The sequence below is a fragment of the Nansenia antarctica genome, assembly GCF_963989245.1.
Source record: "Nansenia antarctica genome assembly, chromosome: 1".
In the NCBI taxonomy this organism is placed as follows: domain Eukaryota; kingdom Metazoa; phylum Chordata; class Actinopteri; order Argentiniformes; family Microstomatidae; genus Nansenia; species Nansenia antarctica.
Window position 1 is genome coordinate 89,722,903 of NC_137674.1, and position 23,039 is coordinate 89,745,941.

Consider the following 23,039-nt stretch of genomic DNA (forward strand, 5'->3'; position numbering starts at 1 on the left):
ATTAATGAGGAGTTTCGCGTCATTGCTGTCGACAACAGCGTAGGGGGTACGTTTCGCTACGTATGGAAGGCCACACCCTGCAGGCGAGCCGATTTGAAAACTTCTCGCGGGGGAGTAAAGTTTCACAAGCAGACCAACTTCGTGAGGATGGCATTGCCGATTTGAAAACTTCTCGCGGGGAGTAAAGTTTCACAAGCAGACCAACTTCGTGAGGATGGCAATGCGGGCTTTTCTTTCGAATTGCAACCGCACATTTAGTGAATGTGTGAGACTAGCAATGTCGGACGATGAGGAAGTAGTAAAATGAACCCCTGACAGAGGGGGTTGGTGGCCTAGGTTTGCCTTCCATAACCAATTGTGTCATGTTTGTTGTGCAATAGCCCACACTTTATCATAGAGAAACAATCTGTAGAGACCCAGTGTCCCAAGCCTACAAAAACCACAGCACTGTCACACAACAATGTTCAAAATAAATGTACATTCCATTTTCTATGTTTTCATCCCATATAGCCTATATTTATTGAAAAATTAAATGACCTCAGTGTGCACTGCTATCAACAATACCAACCCCAGCAACAGGGTGTTCACCCTGCTGCAATCTGGCAAGAGATACAGAAGTAAGTAAGTAAGTAAGTAAGTAAGTAAAATGTATTTGGACAGCACCTTTCCCAGACCAAGGGTCACAAAGTCACAAAGAGTTTGGGAGCCACGGTTTGTAATGCTCTATCACCCTGGGTCTGTCTGTCTGTCTGTCTGAATGCTCTATCACCCTGGGTCTTCAGTCTGGCACGGGAGACAACCAGCAAACCCTGGTCAGAGGACCTGAGAGACCTGCTGGGGCTGTAGGCTCAGAGACAGCTTCTTCCATCAAGCTATCAGACTACTGAACTCTGGCCACTAGCCTAGCTAGCCACTGCCAATATTGCACACTATCTCATTTAGTATTTTCTTTTTTTATTTAAAATATTATTTCTTTGCACTATGTTGTTGTCTGGTGCTGATGTAGAACGGAGCACGGACACACACACACACACACACACACATACACACACGCACACACACACACACACACACACACACACACACACACACACACACACACACACACACACACACACACCTGAGACCTACTGGGACTGTAAGGACCTGAGACCTACTGGGACTGTAAGGACTATATCTTGCATCTCATTGTGCATCCCTGTGTTATAGAATGCCAATAAATGAACCTTGTACCTTGTTGTTGTTACTAAGAGTCAGGGGATAAGATAAGAGAAAGGGGATAAGATATCAGAATGTGTATTACTCAGGCAAGACCAAATTTGTTTTGCACTGAACATCCGCCACCATGTAACATGACTATGAGTTTGTTTACCTTAGTTGATACCAAAATGTCAAGCAAAGTGATGTCCCCTTGCCAAAATAAATCAAAAACAAACAAATCATAATCTGTTCTCGCTTATTACTGTTAAGTAATAAATGGTGCTGTAGAACTGCGGCCTCGTACCTATCACAGCCGTGCTGATATTAAGTATAACAGCACTCCCTCTCGTGTGATATTGCTTAGATGTTCATATGCCAATGGGCCATAATGTTGTCTTTCAATGTCATCCTCCCCTACTTTTCACCCCTTCATATCAATCGCTGGACAGACATTTGCTGATCTAATCTAATCTACGATGGTTATCATAATTTTTCAAATCTTTATTTGTTTGGACCATTGTTTTTCTCATACAATTCTCTATGTATTATCTATCTCTCCTTTAATCTAAAGTGAAAGCAAAATTATATGTGTATATACATGAGAATATACATTATATATGGCATAGTGACGCCTAGTGGTAGGACTGGTAACATTACAAACATACATAGATTTCGAAATCTATGTCTGCTTGTAATGTTACCAGTCCTCGTTGCTTCTTCTTATTTTGTTGTTTAAACAGCATCATCGTTCTAAAGGTAACTATTATAAAGTTAACTGGTAATGCACCTAAAAGCTGTTTGCCAACTGCCTTTAAACCACAAAAGGCTTCCTTTCTAACACCCAGACATCAGTAGAATGGAAACACCCAGACATCAGTAGAATGGAACAGCCCGTTGAAATCGACGTGTCTACGTAGACACGTTAAAAATCGACGTGTGGAATTGACGCCTAGAGGCAACGTGTGGAGACGTGCCGTTTTATGTGGGCATGGCCTTCCATACATTGACGTTGAATCCGACGCGCTGTATGACGTATCCCATACGGGTAGTGGTGGTCTAGTGAGTTGGACTTGTGATCGGAAGGTTGTGTGAGTTCAAATCCCGCCTGAAACCACACCACTACTAGTGTGCCCTTGAGTAAGGCACTTAGCCCTCAGTTACTCCAGGGGGAATGTCCCTGTAATTCGTAATTGTAAATCGCTTTGGATTAAAAGCGTCTGCTAAATAGCAACAAAACAAAACAAAACAAAAAAAATCACAGGCAAATCGCAGGCTTTGCGATTAGCTAATCGCATCATTTCAAATCGCGATTTCGATTTAAAATCGATTAATCGTGCAGCCCTAGTCTGAAGGTATGAGCTGTTCTGTTGTTCGTCTGAAGGTATGAGCTGTTCTGTTGTTCGTCTGAAGGTATGAGCTGTTCTGTTGTTGGTTTGAAGATATGAGCTGTTCTGTTGGTCTGAAGGTATGAGCTGTTCTGTTGTTGGTTTGAAGGTATGAGCTGTTCTGTTGTTGGTCTGAAGGTATGAGCTGTTCTGTTGTTGGGTCTGAAGGTATGAGCCGTTCTTCTGTCTGGTCTGAAGGTATGAGCTGTTCTGTTGGTCTGAAGGTATGAGCTGTTCTGTTGGGTCTGAAGGTATGAGCTGTTCTGTTGGTCTGAAGGTATGAGCTGTTCTGTTGGTCTGAAGGTATGAGCTGTTCTGTTGTTGGGTCTGAAGGTATGAGCTGTTCTGTTGTTGGGTCTGAAGGTATGAGCTGTTCTGTTGGGTCTGAAGGTATGAGCTGTTCTGTTGGGTCTGAAGGTATGAGCTGTTCTGTTGGTCTGAAGGTATGAGCTGTTCTGTTGTTGGGTCTGAAGGTTTGAGCTGTTCTGTTGTTGGGTCTGAAGGTATGAGCTGTTCTGTTGTTGGTCTGAACTTGTATGAGCTGTTCTGTTGTTGGTCTGAAGGTATGAGCTGTTCTGTTGGTTTGAAGGTATGATCTGTTCTGTTGGTCTGAAGGTATGAGCTGTTCTGTTGGTTTGAAGGTATGATCTGTTCTGTTGGTCTGAAGGTATGAGCTGTTCTGTTGTTGGTCTGAAGGTATGAGATGTTCTGTTGGTCTGAAGGTATGAGCTGTTCTGTTGTTGGTCTGAAGGTATGAGCTGTTCCAGAAGCGGCTGTTCCTGCTGCACGAGTCGGAGGGGGGCTTCGACCAGTTCACCCGCAGCTACCGGACCTTCGGCGTGCAGAAAGGGGGGGACAACAGCCTGGTGTTTAAGGAGTGGGCCCCCGCCGCCGAGGCTCTCTTCCTCACCGGAGACTTCAGTAAGTATTCTCACCAGCCGCACCCCGACTGGAACTCTGTCCCATTTACATTTTAGGCATTTAGCAGACGCCTTATTCCAAAGCGACTTACAATCTATACATTTAACTAAGCAAGTGAATCATCAATCCACCAGTCGTAGCAGGAAGTATAATCTAGCTCAGGCCCGGGGCCAATGGCAGTCGTCGTGATAGAAGAAGAAAGAAAGATATTAAGTATTGTTTTTCTTAAATAGACACCCTGAGAAACAGTACAAGGGGGGGAAGTAGAAATCTTAGGAGACACAGTGCTGGGGGGTAGTAGATGTCTCAGGAGACACAGTGCTGGGGGGTAGTAGATGTCTCAGGAGGAGCAGTGCTGGGGGGTAGTAGATGTCTCAGGAGACACAGTGCTGGGGGGTAGTAGATGTCTCAGGAGACACAGTGCTGGGGGGTAGTAGATGTCTCAGGAGACACAGTGCTGGGGGGTAGTAGATGTCTCAGGAGACACAGTGCTGGGGGGTAGTAGATATCTCAGGAGACACAGTGCTGGGGGGTAGTAGATGTCTCAGGAGACACAGTGCTGGGGGGTAGTAGATGTCTCAGGAGACACAGTGCTGGGGGGTAGTAGATGTCTCAGGAGACACAGTGCTGGGGGGTAGTAGATGTCTCAGGAGACACAGTGCTGGGGGGTAGTAGATGTCTCAGGAGGAGCAGTGCTGGGGGGTAGTAAGGTGTCTCAGGAGACACAGTGCTGGGGGGTAGTAGGTGTCTCAGGAGACACAGTGCTGGGGGGTAGTAGATGTCTCAGGAGGAGCAGTGCTGGGGGGTAGTAGATGTCTCAGGAGACAGTGCTGGGGGGTAGTAGATGTCTCAGGAGACACAGTGCTGGGGGGTAGTAGATGTCTCAGGAGACACAGTGCTGGGGGGTAGTAGATGTCTCAGGAGACACAGTGCTGGGGGGTAGTAGATGTCTCAGGAGGAGCAGTGCTGGGGGGTAGTAGGTGTCTCAGGAGACACAGTGCTGGGGGGTAGTAGGTGTCTCAGGAGACACAGTGCTGGGGGGTAGTAGATGTCTCAGGAGACACAGTGCTGGGGGGTAGTAGATGTCTCAGGAGACACAGTGCTGGGGGGTAGTAGATGTCTCAGGAGGAGCAGTTAAAGTGTAGCCTGAAGAGATGGAGGTCATCAGTCTCCGACTGTCTGCTGGAGCAGCCCTGCACAGCATCGGACTTGGCAGAGTTCAATGAGAAGGGACAGCAATGTGTTCAGCTGTGGTTGAACCACATCTAGCCAAGCCTTGTAACTGACTCTCTTGTGGACACGAAAAGAAGAAGAAGTCTCCGACGGAAGATGGGGAGTGAGTTCCATCTCCCCCAGCCACTCAGAGACTCACCCTCACTCTCCACTTTTAACTCAGAGACTCACCCTCCCTCTCCACTTTTAACTCAGACTCACCCTCCCTCTCCACTTTTAACTCAGACTCACCCTCCCTCTCCACTTTTAACTCAGAGACTCACCCTCACTCTCCACTTTTAAATCCCACCTCAAAACCTCCCTGTTCTCCCATGCATACCCTACCCCTAACCATCTCCCCTAACCCTGCCTCCCCCCTCCCCCCCGGACATGCATACAACCTCCCCTACCCCTAACCATCTCCCCTAACCCTGCCACCCCCCTCCCCCCCTGGACAGGCATACAACCTCCCCTACCCCTAACCATCTCCCCTAACCCTGCCACCCCCCCCCCCCCCCCCCCCCCCCCCTGGACATTGCTGTGTTAATTGTTCCCTGTGCCTGTTCGTTAACTCTGTGTTCTATGTGCTCATGTTATCTGTTGCTTGTTGTTTCCCTGTCTTGTGTACCCATGCTGTCAGCGTTTTTGAGTCCCTGAAAAGCACTTTATAAATATAATTCATTATTATTATTATTATTATTATTATTAATATTAAGTGTTCAAGAAGCCATATTCACAGGCCTAGCTCGGAGCTGCAGAAAGACACAATGCTGTAGACATTCCTCTGAAATGTGAAATGTGGATTTTCAGAGGAACATTTGAGTTGAGAGTAACGTCACGTGGTTACTACATAGGCCTGTTTATGTCTAATCTTCATGGTATGTTCCCACAATGCACTATGTTGTGTTCCTCTTGGCTTTAACATCAAAGGACCTAAAAAAAAAAACGTTGCGAAAAAACCCCGTCCAATTACTCCAAGGGTGTATGAGTTAGACACACTGAGAGAGAGAGAGTGTTGTGGTAAATATTGAACACAAATAATGAACACTACTGTTACTGAAGGCCTTTAATTTTAAATGTTGGTTTGTTTGTCAGTGTTTTATCACCCATTTGATCGTGCCCTTGTACTTTAAGCTTCTTCCCTTTGGCTCCAACTGTGTAGCTAGCTAGATAACGACTTGGCTGGCTGTCTGTGTTGCTAGCTAGATAAAGGCTTGGCTGTCTGTGTTGTTTTGTATCCTGAGGCCTTCAAAAGGGGGCTCTTTCTATTAATGAGCAACTGAAGTTGAAGTTGACTCTTCTCTCTTCTTGTCTAATGTGCTGTACAGAGCAGGCTGGGACATTGAGTTTCTCTCTTCTTGTCTAATGTGCTGTGCAGAGCAGGCTGGGACATTGAGTTCCTCTCTTCTGTTTACCTGATGGCCCAGAGAACAGAGGAGCACTATTCTCTTGTTATGATTGAATACTCTTGTTCATGCCACACATTATAATGTAAACACCATTACACCATAAAGTATTTTCTTATAGATGTTTTAATATTATTGTAAATGTTTTTTTCTTTTCCTCCTTTGATCAAACTAATTTATTATCAAAATTAAAAATACATTTTTATAGTTATTTTAATTCCACTAATGTAGAAAGAAACAAAGGAAGCTAATAAATAAGTTGATAAGCATGATGATTACATTTTGTGGCCCAATGAAAACACTTAACATGGCAATTAGAGATCCCTATAAATGATGATACAAATAAAAAAAGTTACTAAAAAGTAAACTTAAGTGTATTAAATAGTATACAGTGTATTAGTGTATTACATAGATTAACAGATTAATTAATATGCTCTATACATACTTGAATACCTAACCCTCACCCTCATAGCAAATCTAGAAACAGCACAGACATAGTCAGGAACATAGCGCAGGCTAGTTGCATGAGGGGCGGCTGTGTCTCAGGAGGTAGAGCCGCCGTCTAATGATCGCAAGGTTGGCAGATCGGCGGTTCGAGCCCCGGCTGGCCACACGTCGAAGTGTCCTAGGGCAAGACACTGAACCCCAAATTGTTCCCAATGAGCGGGCTGGCCGGCGCCTTGCATGGCAGCTTGCCTCCATTGGTGTGTGAATGTGTGAGTGAATGGGTGAATGAGAGGCCGTTGTAAAGCGCTTTGGAATAAGGCGCTATATAAGTCAGTCTGTTTATGATGAACGGTCATTTAGTAGACCACCTGTGTGGCGGAGTGATACATATAGTTAAAAGTCCCAGTGCTGTTATACTGTATATCGGCACTGATGGAATGCCTCTTGTCCCTTGGTCGGAACTAACTGTTGTGTAAATCTTCCATATCTTGTTTTGTATCCTAGATGGTTGGGACAACTTCTCTCACCCGTACACCAAGAAAGAGTTTGGGAAATGGGAATTGACTCTACCAGCGAAACCAGACAAGACTCCCGCTGTGGACCACAACACCAAGCTGAAGGTATGTTACAGTTCTACACGTACACAACACCAAACTGAAGGTCTGTTACAGTCCTACATGTACACAACACCAAACTGAAGGTATGTTACAGTTCTACACGTACACAACACCAAACTGAAGGTTCGTTACAGTTCTACACGTACACAACACCAAGCTGAAGGTATGTTACAGTTCTACACGTACACAACACCAAACTGAAGGTATGTTACAGTTCTATATGTACACAACACCAAACTGAAGGTATGTTACAGTTCTACACGTACACAACACCAAACTGAAGGTATGTTACAGTTCTATATGTACACAACACCAAACTGAAGGTATGTTACAGTTCTACACGTACACAACACCAAACTGAAGGTATGTTACAGTTCTACACGTACACAACACCAAACTGAAGGTATGTTACAGTTCTACACGTACACAACACCAAACTGAAGGTCTGTTACAGTTCTATATGTACACAACACCAAACTGAAGGTATGTTACAGTTCTACGCTACAGTGTTTTTACACCCTCATTGGCATCTGGCTAGCTCCCTGGTCCTCCATACATCTGGCTAGCTCCCTGGTCCTCCATACATCTGGCTAGCTCCCTGGTCCTCCATACATCTGGCTAGCTCTCTGGTCCTCCATACATCTGGCTAGGTCCCTGGTCCTCCATACATCTGGCTAGCTCCCTGGTCCTCCATACATCTGGCTAGCTCCCTGGTCCTCCATTCATCTGGCTAGCTCCCTGGTCGTCCATACATCTGGCTAGCTCCCTGGTCCTCTATACATCTGGCTAGCTCCCTGTGTCTCTGGCTGTGACCTGCCAGCCTCATTCTCCTGACTGCAATTTTCTCACTCACCCTTGGTGAGCGGGCCAGCGCCTTGCATGGCAGCTTGCCGCCATTGGTGTGTGAATGTGTGTGCGAATGGGTGTTGTAAAGCACGTTGGAGGAGCAAAAAAGGCGCTATATAAGTGCAGTCCATTTATCATTTACCATTTTACTGACTGCACGAAACAGACGAGCGATAATCCTGGAATGTGACGTCAGGAGTGGGACGGGCGGCCGAGCGGCGCCTCCGCTCTCCCTGGGTCGTCATTGGCCCGATCTGCTGCCTGGCCAGACTGGACCTCTCCCGCTGTCAGAGGAGGTCAGGCTGAGGACCTTGTGCTCTCCCCTCCAGCCTGGGAATGACTGGCTGACCGGCTGACTGGCTGACTGGCTGGCTGGCTGACTGGCTGACTGGCTGACTGGCTGGCAGTGGACTCACTCTAGACATTAGTTCCACAGAACTCCCTCTTGGTTATAAAGGGCAGAGGTCCAAACACGAAAGCAGTGAACCGTTTCTGGACCTCTCTTTGTTTTGGGTCACGGTCTCCTGCTGCAAACAAGCACCCTAGCTCACCACACTCTCTGTCTCTGTCTCTCTGTTGTGTAAAAAAACACCCAACCTTGTACTGTTGTTTCTCCTGAAATCTTTCTTTCTTCTTCTATCACGACGACTGCCAATGGGCCCTGGCCTGAGCTAGATTACTCTTCCTGCTAAGACTGGTGGATTGATGATTCACTTGCTTAGTCAAATGTATCGATTGTCAAAGTAAGTCGCTTTGGAATAAGGCGTCTGCTAAATTACAAACATGTAAATGTGTAAGCGACAGCAGGTCTAGTGGTAGGAGTCTATGCAGTCATTGCGTCTTCTGCAAATAACCAGCGGTTAACACATAAACATTAAATGTCCAACTTTGGCTAATCAAAGCAACTGAAGCATTAACACGAGAAGCGCCACAGGTGGGGTCATGTGACCAAGTGAGTAAAAAAAAATATTCTACCGTTGCACTCGTTCAAATTTCAGGACCCTCCTTTCATGACTTGTCCTAGATATGTGCGTTCTACCACCCAGTATCCTTACATTTTCTAAACCACATCAGGATAAGCTAGTATGAAGCTATTTTGCTGTTTTTCTGTGTAGGAGGCAGGCTAATTTACAAGACGCACCAACTAGTGGTCGTTGTGTGTAAGTAGCAGCTTCCCATTGTAAACATTTGACCCCCGAGGCGGCTCTTATAGTAGGTAACATAGACACGCAGGCTGTTCTAGTGTTAAACTCTTATAGTAGGTAACACAGACAGGGCTGTTCTAGTGTTAAACTCTTATAGTAGGTAACACAGACACGGCTGTTCTAGTGTTAAACTCTTATAGTAGGTAACATAGACACGGCTGTTCTAGTGTTAAACTCTTATAGTAGGTAACATAGACACGGCTGTTCTAGTGTTAAACTCTTATAGTAGGTAACATAGACACGGCTGTTCTAGTGTTAAACTCTTATAGTAGGTAACACAGACACGGCTGTTCTAGTGTTAAACTCTTATAGTAGGTAACACACACACGGCTGTTCTAGTGTTAAACTCTTATAGTAGGTAACACACACACACGGCTGTTCTAGTGTTAAACTCTTATAGTACGGTAGGTAACATAGACACGGCTGTTCTAGTGTTAAACTCTTATAGTAGGTAACACACACACGGCTGTTCTAGTGTTAAACTCTTATAATAGGTAACACACACAGCTGTTCTAGTGTTAAACTCTTATAGTAGGTAACATAGACACGGCTGTTCTAGTGTTAACACGTAGCAGTCGCCGCTGTCTCTCTCTGCAGCGGTCCATCTCCCCAGCCCTCTGTTCATAATCTTATAAAGTCTGAGGCGTCATGGCGGGATGCAGGCCTCCACTCCCCAGGTGGCCTGGCTGTAATAAGAAAGGCCCAGTGGGGGCGGACCAGCGGGGGGCTAGCCGACCAGACACAGACAGGGACCAGGGGAACAGGGGAGCCAGGGGGTCATTACTTCACAATAGTGGGCAGAGTCAGTTGAGTTCTAAATGCATCTGCTCATTTTCTGCAGGGGACAGAGGGGGGGGGCACATCATGTATGGATCAATTCTCTCTGGGGTTCTCCAGCTCCCCATCCCGGCTCTCTCTCTCTTCTGATGCTAAAGGGGAAGGGCAGAGTAACTGGATTTGAGGTGTAACAGATGATGGGCAGCAGAGCATCACTCTCTGTGCTGCGTCACGTCCTGTAGGCTGGGTCTGTCTGTCTGTCTGTCTGTCTGTCTGTCTGTCTCAGCCGCAGACAGGAGGTAGAGCCGGCGTCTAATGATTGCAAGGTTGTCAGATCGGTGGTTCGAGCCCCGGCTGGCTACATGTCGAAGTGTCCTTGGGCAAGACACTGAACCCCCAAATTGCTCCCAGTGAGCGGGCTGGCCGGCGCCTTGCATGGCAGCTTGCCAGGCCGTTGTAAAGAGCTTTGGAATAAGGCGCTATATAAGTCAGTCTGTTTATGATGAACCACCAGGACAATGTTGAAACCAGGAGAAACGACAGTCTTCTTCACAGAGATGGAAAGACACTGCATGTCAGTAAATGTTCTGTTAATAATGATGATTTGGCCATAACTCTGGGAGGGGATGCAACAAGCCTTGATGGAATTGGGATGATTTTGATGGTAAACTGAAGTTGAAACTTTTAAACATGCAACACCATGGGCGTCACAGCTAGTGATGTTTAGTTTAACGTTAGCAAAATAGTGAAAAGAGAAGGAGGGAAAGTAGTTGTCATTGATTACTGTAGAGTCCCTTGCTCTAGTGTGTATGTTGTAACTTACTCTGTATCTACACAACGCTACTTTACTCTGAATACCTTTTAAATCATGCCTTTATTTTGAGGATTTCTTTTTATTTTGGGGATTTTGTAAAAAAAATGCATGATCCTTACAAGTTGTACCTCGTTGTAAAGGTGACTAATTAGGCTTTCCAACGATATAAAATACAATGCCAACTGGTATTATTAAAGGGGAGGAATAAGAGACCGAAATAACGTTTCAGAACTTTTTTTGATGAGTTTATAACCACCCCGCTAGCTGTGCCGATATCCACGATATACCACGGCTTCTCGTTCCATAACGCTTAAGTGTATGTTGTAATGCCCTTACTCTGTATCTACACAACCCTCCTCTCCTCTGAATGCCTTTTAAATGCCTCTGTCTTCAATGCCCTGTTACTCTCTCCCTGTATCCGTCTCTGTTCTGAGGGCCCTTCCCCTGTATCTGTCTCTGTTCTGAGGGCCCTTCCCCTGTATCTGTCTCTGTTCTGAGGGCCCTTCCCCTGTATCTGTCTCTGTTCTGAGGGCCTTCCCCTGACAGTGGTACTCTGTCTTGTCTCCCAGGTGGTGGTTCACACCAAGGCTGGTGAGCGGCTGTACCGGATCTCTCCCTGGGCCAAGTACGTCACCCAACACGAGAAGTCTGTAATCTACGACTGGGTCCACTGGGACCCGCCACAACCCTACATAGTAAGTACCTCCGCTAACAGCCCTGGGTGGGGTCATTAACGCTAGAACAGCCCTGGGTGGTGTCATTAACACTAGAACAGCCCTGGGTGGGGTCATTAACACTAGAACAGCCCTGGGTGGGGTCATTAACACTAGAACAGCCATGGGTGGGGTTATTAACACTAGAACAGCCCTGGGTGGGGGTCATTAACACTAGAACAGCCATGGGTGGGGTCATTAACACTAGAACAGCCATGGGTGGGGTCATTAACACTAGAACAGCCATGGGTGGGGTCATTAACACTAGAACAGCCATGGGTGGGGTCATTAACACTAGAACAGCCATGGGTGGGGTCATTAACACTAGAACAGCCATGGGTGGGGTCATTAACGCTAGAACAGCTGTGGATGGGGTCATTAACACTAGAACAGCCATGGGTGGGGTCATTAATGCTAGAACAGCCGTGGGTGGGGTCATTAACACTAGAACAGCCATGGGCGGGGTCATTAACGCTAGAACAGCCGTGGGTGGGGTCATTAACACTAGAACAGCCATGGGTGGGGTCATTAACACTAGAACAGCCATGGGTGGGGTCATTAACACTAGAACAGCCCTGGGTGGGGTCATTAACACTAGAACAGCTGTGGATGGGATCATTAACACTAGAACAGCCATGGGTGGGGTCATTAACGCTAGAACAGCCGTGGGTGGGGTCATTAACACTAGAACAGCCATGGGTGGGGTCATTAACACTAGAACAGCCGTGGGTGGGGTCATTAACACTAGAACAGCCATGGGTGGGGTCATTAACACTAGAACAGCCATGGGTGGGGTCATTAACACTAGAACAGCCATGGGTGGGGTCATTAACACTAGAACAGCCCTGGGTGGGGTCATTAACACCAGAACAGCTGTGGATGGGGTCATTAACACTAGAACAGCCATGGGTGGGGTCATTAACGCTAGAACAGCCGTGGGTGGGGTCATTAACACTAGAACAGCCATGGGCGGGGTCATTAACACTAGAACAGCCATGGGTGGGGTCATTAACACTAGAACAGCCATCATGTGATGTGCCATTACATCAGGATAAGCTAGTATGAAGCTGGTAGGCTACTGGTATTTCACTGTACCAAGACTGTGTTAAAAGTTCTACAGCTGTAGGTGTCGGGTTACCTATTAATACGTTGTATTCATATTAATGAGTAATATTAATAACAAATCATGCCTCTTCACACACAAGCCTGCCTCTCATCTCCCTCCTTCACTGCTTATATTATTATCACATTTCTCTGAGACACAGAAACACACAACAACAACATTCATGAATCAAAGGCGATCAGTAGAGTTGACGAGCTTCCTGCTGCTTCACATGCTGAACAGACGGACAGATGGACAGACGGCCAGACGAGGCTTCTAACGACCTGCCCTGCTAACGACCTGCCCCGCTAACGACCCAGCCCCGTTAACGACCCAGCCTCGCAGTCCTTTATCGTTTAGCTTTTATTCGCTTCCATTTTAATTAGCGAACGGTTTTCCTCTCGCTGGTGATATTTCCACGCTGTCGTTTATAAGAAGAGGCCCAATCAATATGCACTCCAGACTGAGTGGCTGATGAGCCCCTGGTTGTTAGCGAGCCACTAGATCTCCTCAGTAAACACACGCAGGGTCGCTTTAATCATCTCCAGACACGGGGATGGAAACGCTATCGTCACTGTCTGTAGCAGGCCGCTGTTTGTTTTCTCTCAGATACTGTGAGGGTTTGATGACCTGTCTGTCTGGAGGGTCTAGAGGAGCAGACACTGACACTGTTAGGACAGCTAGACACTGTTAGACGTTAGACACGTTCATTAGCTCTGTAGCACTGGGCGTGCTCAGTCAAGTGCAGCTAAAGTATTTTATTTATTTATTATTATTTATTCATTATTATTTGAAAGTATTTAAACCCAGGTGTGTAGTGAAACATTGATGGAGAACCAGTGGAGTATCTTCAGCTTATAATAATAATAATAATAACTTTATTTGTATAGCGCTTTTCCTGCAAACGTTTCATCTTCAAAGTGCTCCAATCATTATATAATCATCATTTAATTATTTAGTAAAATTTATTACTCCCAGTGAGCGGGCCGGCGCCTTGCATGGTAGCTTGCCGCCATTGGTGTGTGAATGTGTGTGTGAATGGGTGAATGAGAGGCCGCTGTAAAGCACTTTGGAGCAGCTTTGGAGCAGCAAAAAAGGCGCTACATAAGTGCAGTCCATTTACCATTTTCTTTCTTGTGTGCAGCACGTCCATCCTCGCCCAAAGAAGCCTGCGAGCCTCCGCATCTACGAGGCTCACGTGGGCATCGCCTCTCCTGAGAGGAAGGTCGCCTCGTACAACAACTTCACCACCAACATGCTGCCTCGCATAAAAGACCTGGGTAAGAAGACCAGACAGCAGATGTGTGTCACGTTCTAATGCTCTGGTCCTCGTGTCGGGATCTGATGATCAGACTTTTCTTTCCAAAAAAATGTGAATACATTTCCGCGTTGTTGAAAATCGACGACACGTCGCTAGTCAACTAACACAGCTTGTTTTGTGAGCCTGCTAACAATGTAAAGTAGTGTTGTAGCTAACTAGGTAACAATGTAAAGTAGTATTGTAGTTAACTAGGTAACAATGTAAAGTAGTGTTCTAGTTAACTAGGTAACAATGTAAAGTAGTGTTCTAGTTAACTAGGTAACAATGTAAAGTAGTGTTCTAGTTAACTAGGTAACAATGTAAAGTAGTGTTCTAGTTAACTAGGTAACAATGTAAAGTAGTGTTCTAGTTAACTAGGTAACAATTTAAAGTAGTGTTCTAGTTAACTAGGTAACAATGTAAAGTAGTGTTGTAGTTAACTAGGTAACAGTGTAAAGTAGTGTTGTAGTTAACTAGGTAACAATGTAAAGTAGTGTTCTAGTTAACTAGGTAACAATGTAAAGTAGTGTTCTAGTTAACTAGGTAACAATGTAAAGTAGTGTTGTAGTTAACTAGGTAACAATGTAAAGTAGTGTTCTAGTTAACTAGATAACAATGTAAAGTAGTGTTCTAGGTAACAATGTAAAGTAGTGTTGTAGTTAACTAGGTAACAATGTAAAGTAGTGTTCTAGGTAACTTGGTAACAATGTAAAGTAGTATTGTAGTTAACTAGGTAGCAGTGGGGATTACTCACCCAATCCGTTGCGTTGTTGCAGTGTGTTGGCTTGACTAGCGAGTTTGTGTTGTGATTCTCAACAATGTTGAAACGTAGTTCCGTGTTTCAAAAGAAAAGTCTGAACATTTTGATTGGTTGCCGACATGCGGACCAAATGATCAGACTGTGTCACATGACCTCTGACAGCATACATTCCTGCACCAGGACTATACCCAAAGAACCTACGGAAGGTTCTATACTAAAACCAACTTCCTGTCAATACAGATGAATCTACTTCCTCTGCTTTAAGGGTTTAGCTGTTGCAAAAATGTTGCACTGTTATTTAGTTGTCTGCACAACTCGGGCGTCATGCTGTGATGTTTTCACTTCAAGTGTGCTAGTAAATTACCCTGTCAGGCAGGACTTTGTTTTTCTCGACTTTTGAACAAAAGAACAATGCGTATCATCTCCTACCAAGCGCTTTGATGAAGTACACAATGACAATACTATAATATAATCCGCTAACAAACAAATCCAGTCCTGCAAATAGTTTAGAAAAGCCACGCTTGGAGAGGCTGCAGAGGTCTGTCTCACGTCTAGCAGGTCCCAGACCTGCTGTGTTGTTTCGAGCGCCACTGTTCCCAACACCAGCTCTGTTTACTGGCTCCAGCCTCCACCTGACATGGTTGTTACTGTTGGACAGGGGGGTGACCAGGGTGGCAGTGCTGCATCAATCACACACATAACGAGACGGGCGAGGTCGCTAAGCTCCCGACTCATTTGGCTGGCTGTCTGCATCCGTCTGTCCCGTCTGTCTGCATTCGCCTGATGTCAACACCCAAAACAGTTATTCATTATTACAGATCAGTGTCTGCTACCTTCCATGTCTGTGTATACTGGTGTCTGTGTATACTGGTGTCTGTGTATACTGGTGTCTGTGTATACTGGTGTATGTGTATACTGGTGTATGTGTATACTGGTGTATGTGTATACTGGTGTATGTGTATACTGGTGTATGTGTATACTGGTGTCTGTGTATACTGGTGTATGTGTATACTGGTGTATGTCCATGACATGAAAGATACATCTGGATATGCTTCCACTTCTCTACTTCTCTCACCTGAGCAGATGAAGTGTCTGGTGTCTGCAGCCTTGGCCAGGAGGCGATGAGGTCTAGACACATTCATCTTTGTTTAAACTGGTTTAACTAATACAGGATTCAAATGGGCAACGCGTCTCTGATTAATTATGAACCAGGATATGTCCGCAGCTGGAGTCGAACCGGGAACCCTGCGGTTACGCGTTATGCTACCGAGCACCCCGCTGTTCTGATTTGAACAACTTCAGTTGCAACTGACGTTTACATTTCTCAGTTCAGCTTTGAGAACAAAAAGTTATTTAGCTCACTGAGCAGAGAGGTGCTCGTAGAGATGCCTCTCGTCGTTTGAAAGTGTTAGTGTTAGATATTGTGTTGGTCATTGACATGTTTCTCTCGTGTCCTCAGGGTACAACTGTATCCAGCTGATGGCCGTCATGGAGCACGCCTACTACGCCAGCTTCGGCTACCAGGTCACCAGCTTCTTTGCTGCATCCAGGTAATGATCTTTACCATGTTACTATGGTTACTGTGGTTACTATGGTTACTATGGTTACTATGGTTTTACATTCACTGATGTGGTAATTTGTACTGCAGAAAGAAGAGCTGACTAAAGTGGTAGTATTTAGTAGGAGGTTGTTAGTTTTAAACAGTTGGTTTGATATTAGTACATTTGTGACACGTTCTAGTGCTTTGGTCCTGATATCAGATATCATCAAAATGTTCAGACTTTTCTTTTGAAACACCGAACTACGTTTCAACGTTGTTGAGAATCACAACACAAACTCGCTAGTCAAGACAAAACACTGACATCAGCAATAATCTCCCTGTAAACACACACAGTTAAACCTGGGACAAAGAGACACACACACACAGTTAAACCTGGGGCACACACACACACACAGTTAAACCTGGGACACACACACACACACACACACACACACACACAGTTAAACCTGGGACACACACACACACACACACACACACAGTTAAACCTGGGACACAGAGACACACACACACAGTTAAACCTGGGACACAGAGACACACACACACACACACAGTTAAACCTGGGACACAGAGACACACACACACGGTTAAACCTGGACACAGAGAGACACACACTCAGTTAAACCTGGGACACAGAGACACACACACACACAGTTAAACCTGGGACACACACACACACACACAATTAAATCTGGGACACAGAGACACACACACACACACACACACACAGTTAAACCTGGGACACAGGTGGACTTCCGGTGGGCGGGCAATGGAGTAGAACGTGTTTCGCTTGAGCTCCCGTCGGACTTTTGTTTTATTTAATTTAATAAGCTTTCTACATTACAAAATACTGGGAAACTTGTCTCTAACATATTCCTAAAATCAAAAGTCTGTGTATTTAGGGGTCAATGGCTGCAAATCTGCGCAAATATAAGTACACTCCGTCCACTACTAGGCCAAAAGCCACCGCGACGTCGAGTCCCACAGCTACCCCGGCTCAGACGGTCCCGCCCCGGACAGACAGCCCAGTGATGGACGCTGTAGCGTTGAAAACAGAGATCCTCCTCTCGCTGAAATCCGACATTGCCGAGGTGATAAAGACAGAGATTAAAAATGCACTAGCCGAAGATTTCAACTATATTAAAAGTGAACTTCAAGCAGTAAAATCGGAAATCATTAACAATACTGCGGCGGTTAAGTCTGAGATTGACCAAATAAAGGCTACAATCACGGAGGTGGAGGGCGGCCTGTCAACGTGGTCGGACGAGGTGGTGGCCCTGCGGACTACGGTGACGGGCTTGAAAGCAGAGGTAACCGGGCTCAGAGAGAGATGCGACGACATGGAGGGAAGAATGAGGAGATGCAACATCAGAATACTAGGGGTGGCCGAGACGAATGGATCATGCTCTACTGCATCGGTCTCGAAACTACTGAAGGAAGCGCTACAACTGGATAGAGATGTGCTTGTGGACCGTTCACACAGAACCCTGGCTCCGAGGAGACCGGAGGGGAAACCACGCGCCATCATTGCTAAACTCCATTACTACCAGGACTGCGTTGAGGTGCTGAGCTGTGCGCGCACTCGAGCTCCTCTCCGGGTCAACGGGCAGACCATCGCCATCTTTCCGGATTATGCTGTCAACGTCGCCAGGGCCAGGGCTGCGTTCACGGAGGTCAGGAAGCTGCTGCGCAACCGTCAGGGCATTCGGTATGGTATACTGTTTCCAGCCCGACTCCGCATCACACACAACGGAGAAGAAAAGGAATTCACAGATGCAGACAAAGCGATGGACTACGTTAAGAAGAACGTCATGCCGGCAACAGGTTCAGGGTAGGTCTCCCCCAGCCATGGACCAGTGGGCCTCAGTGTCATTACAAGACCAACTTTGACGGGACGATATCTGTTTAAATATATTACCATCGTCAATGCCACCCCTTTGTTGTTATTGTAGTTCTTCACAGCAGTTTATATGCAAGTGTTGAAGGAGACTGGACATATGTTAGTTCAATTTAAAACTTACCCCAAGGGGGAAATAATCTATCTGTTTATTCATAAGGGGCAGGGAAGTTAAAATTACCTGACCAGGAGACTGTTTTTATTTGTTTCTTAATTTCCACTGCGTTAATGCTTCTCTCCGATCCTTTTATTTATTTCTGCCTCTAGACATCATTATTATTACTCTTATTTCTTTATATATACATATACAATGTAAAATATATTCGACAATGTCGAAATTAAGGTTAGGGGGTTTTCACCCTCCTTTTGTTTTACCTCAAGGTTCGACGGGAGCCTGAAATGTTAACAAACTACTCCTAGCTATTCTGTTTGGTACTATAACCAAGCAAAGGCGAACCCTCTTAAAGGTTGTTTGCACAGCTGCCTGTTCAGACTCGCAGCCTGGGACCATGTCCCAAAAGTCTGTCCAGACACTCATGTCGGTTGAGTGTCCGGATTTTTCATTTTTATTTCTATGTTCAGATCCCACTGTTCCACAGGGATCATACCGGAAGAATAAGAGCAACGTGTATGTTTATGTATTTTGTTTTCTCTTGCATTATTTTGTTTTTTTCCCTTATATGTACTCCCCAACTCCCCCACACCTCCTACCCATACCCACCCCTCATATATCCACACACCCACACTCACACAATCACACACATAGACACTGTACTACATGCAGTTCACAACCTTCTCCTATTCATGTGCCTATCCTTGCCATCACCATGCCTACAGGTAAAATTAAGATCCTCCCTAATTCTTACTCTGAACCATGGGATCACTTAAGGTTATAAGCTATAACGTTAAAGGCCTTCACAATCCTATAAAACGAAAGAAAATCCTTAATCAGCTAAAAAGAGCCAACTGTCAGATAGCATTCCTACAGGAGACCCACCTGTCGGATATGGAACATGAGAAACTAAAGAAATCCTGGGCAGACAGCGTGTTCTACTCATCACATCAGTCAGGTAGAAAGAGAGGAGTGGCTATATTGATACATAGGCAGGTTAACTTTACACCAACAACGGTCCACAAGGACATTGAGGGAAGATTCATTTTAGTGAATGGATCTATAGATGGGATACATGTATCCCTCATGAACATATATGCTCCAAATGAGGATGAGCCTGGCTTCATTAGCACAGTCATTAACACAGCAATACAACACAGCTCCGGTATCCTACTGTTGGGAGGAGACTTCAACTGTGTTATGTCCCAGCTAATGGATAGACAACCTACCTCCAAAACTCCCACTTCTAGAATGAGTAGAATGCTTAAACACTTGTCGATAGAATCAGGCCTAGTGGACGTTTGGAGAAGCAGATTCCCTAAAGGAAGAGATTTTACTTTCTACTCGCACAGACATTCATCTTATTCGAGAATTGATTATTTCTTTACACCCAAAGCAGAACTACACAGGATAGAAGACATAAAGATCTTACCAATTACTCTATCTGATCATGCACCTCTTGCATTATCATGGAACATAGGTCACAGGCCAAAAACCAAACAATGGAGATTAAATACATCACTTCTAAATGATGAGGAATTTATCACATTTGTAACAACTGAACTAAAGTATTACCTAGAAACTAACGACTCACCTGAAATATCACCTCTCATCCTATGGGACTGTGCTAAGGCATACATTAGAGGTCGCATTATCTCATACGCGAGCGCGAAAAAAAAGAATAGAGAAGCAAAACAAGGAGAATTAGAGGATAAAATAAGGCTGCTTGAACAACAGCATAAAAGAACACCAACCTCCAATCTACTTAATGCTCTCAAACAAGCACGCAGGGATCTAAATAGCCTAATCACTGAAAAGATTGAGGGCAATTTAAGGTTTACCAACCAAAAATATTATGAAAATGGAAACAGAGCAAGTAGATTATTAGCACTAAGACTAAAAAAACAACAATCATCGAATATAGTACAGAAATTAAAAACTCATAACTCAACTCTCACAAAACCTGATGAAATCTCAAGGTCTTTTGCAGAATTTTATAAATCTCTTTACAAAAATACGGACACCTGCACAGATGATAATGAATTGACAGCATTTCTGAAAGACATCAAACTAAAAGAGCTATCTGAACCTATGGCAAAAGAACTAGATGAACCAATTGAAGAATGGGAAATACAAGAAGTGATCTCTACACTAAAAAACAATAAAAGTCCTGGACCGGATGGGTTTAGTAATGAATTCTATAAAACATTTAAAGAGACAGTATGTCCCTTATTACTAAAAGCATACCACCATACATTGCAATCTGGAACCACGGCCCCCTCATGGAGGGACGCAACAATAGTTGTAATACATAAAGAGGGCAAGGACCCCACCCAATGCCAATCATACAGACCCATCTCACTTTTATGCACCGACCTACGTATATTAACAGCCATCCTAGCAAGACGCGTCAATAAAATTATCACACAAGTTATCCACCCCGATCAGACCGGGTTTATAAAGGGAAGATACTACGGGGACAACATAAGAAGATTACTAAATATTATGACTCACCCTAAAGTTAAGGAGGAAGAAGCAATGATATTATCCCTCGATGCCCAGAAGGCATTCGATCGAGTATCTTGGCAATACCTATTTCAAACTCTAAAACGACTCAAATTTGGCCCCAATTTTATAAAATGGATTCAAACACTATATTCAAATCCACAAGCTGCTGTAAAAGTGAATGGATTTCTGTCGGACCGATTTACTCTAGAACGGGGTTGCAGGCAGGGGTGCTCTTTGTCGCCCCTGCTGTTTGATGTATTGAACCACTGGCACAGCTCATTAGAGACGACGACAACATAAAGGGACTGACAATAAATGAGGAACAACATAAATTATCATTGTATGCAGATGACGTGCTTCTTTATCTAACTGAACCTGCAACAACAATCCCACGCCTAAAAGATCTTATTTCCAACTATGGATACTTCTCGGGTTATAAAGTAAATGTTGATAAAACAATGGCTATGGACATAGGAGGTAGAATTCCACAAACTATCAAAATACAGAGTGAGTTTAAATGGCCCAAGGATGGTATTAAATATCTTGGCATTCAAATCCCCTCATTGTTAGAAAACCTAAGTGATGCAAATTACAAAAGCATAATCCAAAATATCAGTAAAGATCTAGACCGCTGGTCAACACTTCCCCTGTCTCTATTGGGCCGTATTGAGAGTGTACGCATGAATGTGCTGCCTAGGCTTCTATACCTGTTCCAGATGCTACCCATCGATATCCCCAAATCCACATTTGATAAGTGGGATAGACTCATCTCCAAATTCATATGGCAAGGAAGGCGCCCAAGAATCAGACTTAAAACACTACAACTATCTAAACCATATGGTGGGCTGAAACTAAGATACTACTTCTGGGCGGCCCAGCTAAAGCCTCTAACAGCATGGATCCAAGACTCTTCATATACACGATGGCTCAACATTGAAAAAAGTTTATGTTCGATGCCCTTACAGACCTTGCCTTTCATAGATGTCCCTCTAAAGGAAACTCAACTAGGTGAATGGACCAGAGTCACACTAAAGATTTGGAGGAAAATAAAACTGTCATTTGGCTTACCTAAAGCAATCTCAGCATTATCCAATATTGGTCTTATGAAAAATTTCGAACCCTCCAATACAGATATAGGGTTTAGAAATTGGTCGGATCATGGACTTACTAACTTGCACCAACTCCATAAAGACGGTAGCCTTAAATCATTTGAACAGTTAAGAGAGGAATTTAGGCTCCCTAACACAGACTTTTTCAGATATCTACAATTAAGAAGCTTCCTAACAAAACATAGAGAATGGAATAAAGTCTTGGAGCCCACTGAAATCGAAGAGTTCTTGATAAAGCTGCAAAAAGGAAACGAGAATAAGAAAATTATAGGTGACCTTTACCAAAGGTTTCTATCCATGGATTTGAATAATACACTACAGAGGAAAGAGAGATGGGAAACTGAAATGAATACTGACATATCACAGGACATATGGGAGGAAATATGCACTGAAGCACATTTAGTGACCAATTCAAATACATGGAGGGAATTCAAATGGAAAGTGGTTATGAGATTCTTTAGAACCCCAGAAATAATGGCTAAAATGGGCCCAACACACTCAAATAAATGTTGGAGAAATTGCAGTACGCAAATTGGCAACCACACCCACATATTCTGGTCATGCCCCAAATTAAGAACATTTTGGGAAGAGGTGTTTGAGGCCCTTGAAGCAGTATTCCACCAAAAATTTACCAAAGATCCAAAGATGGCACTACTGGGAGTTATACCTGAAGGCATTGATGGAAGGGCAAGAATATATCTCTTACAAATATTACTAACGGCAGCAATTAAATGCATTACAATTAAGTGGTTAAAACCAGACCCCCCTACATACAATATGTGGACAGAGAAAGTATGGGAAATCTACCAGATGGAACAAATAACATACACTCTGAGACTCCAGAAACATCTATTTATTAAAAGATGGAGCCCGGTTATGTCCATATTAATACAGTGAACCCCACCACACATCTCGACTCGTATATTTCTGTATTCTAGACTCACTTCATATCACTACACATAGATATATGCCTGCATTGCATTCACACACACACATACACACACACACACACACACACACACACACACACACACATACACAACCCCCACCTGACCCAACCCCCCCCGACCCTACCCTTTTTCTTTCTTTCTTTTCAAAATCTTTAATTTTATTCCGTCATTGACATCTCAATGTTTTTGTTGATCGCTCT

At 44.5% G+C, this 23,039-nt stretch overlaps 1 protein-coding gene across 1 annotated transcript in view; it reads left to right on the forward strand.

The window, feature by feature from the left end:
- The window catches only part of gbe1b (glucan (1,4-alpha-), branching enzyme 1b), a 70,108-nt gene that overhangs the window by 13,284 nt on the left and 33,785 nt on the right, over positions 1-23,039 (forward strand). The window contains exons 2-6 of the mRNA XM_080548906.1: positions 3,337-3,506; positions 7,076-7,191; positions 11,400-11,525; positions 13,790-13,925; positions 16,165-16,255. Of these exons, the coding sequence (XP_080405032.1) occupies positions 3,337-3,506; positions 7,076-7,191; positions 11,400-11,525; positions 13,790-13,925; positions 16,165-16,255 (639 nt within the window). The remainder of the gene's footprint in view (positions 1-3,336; positions 3,507-7,075; positions 7,192-11,399; positions 11,526-13,789; positions 13,926-16,164; positions 16,256-23,039) is intronic.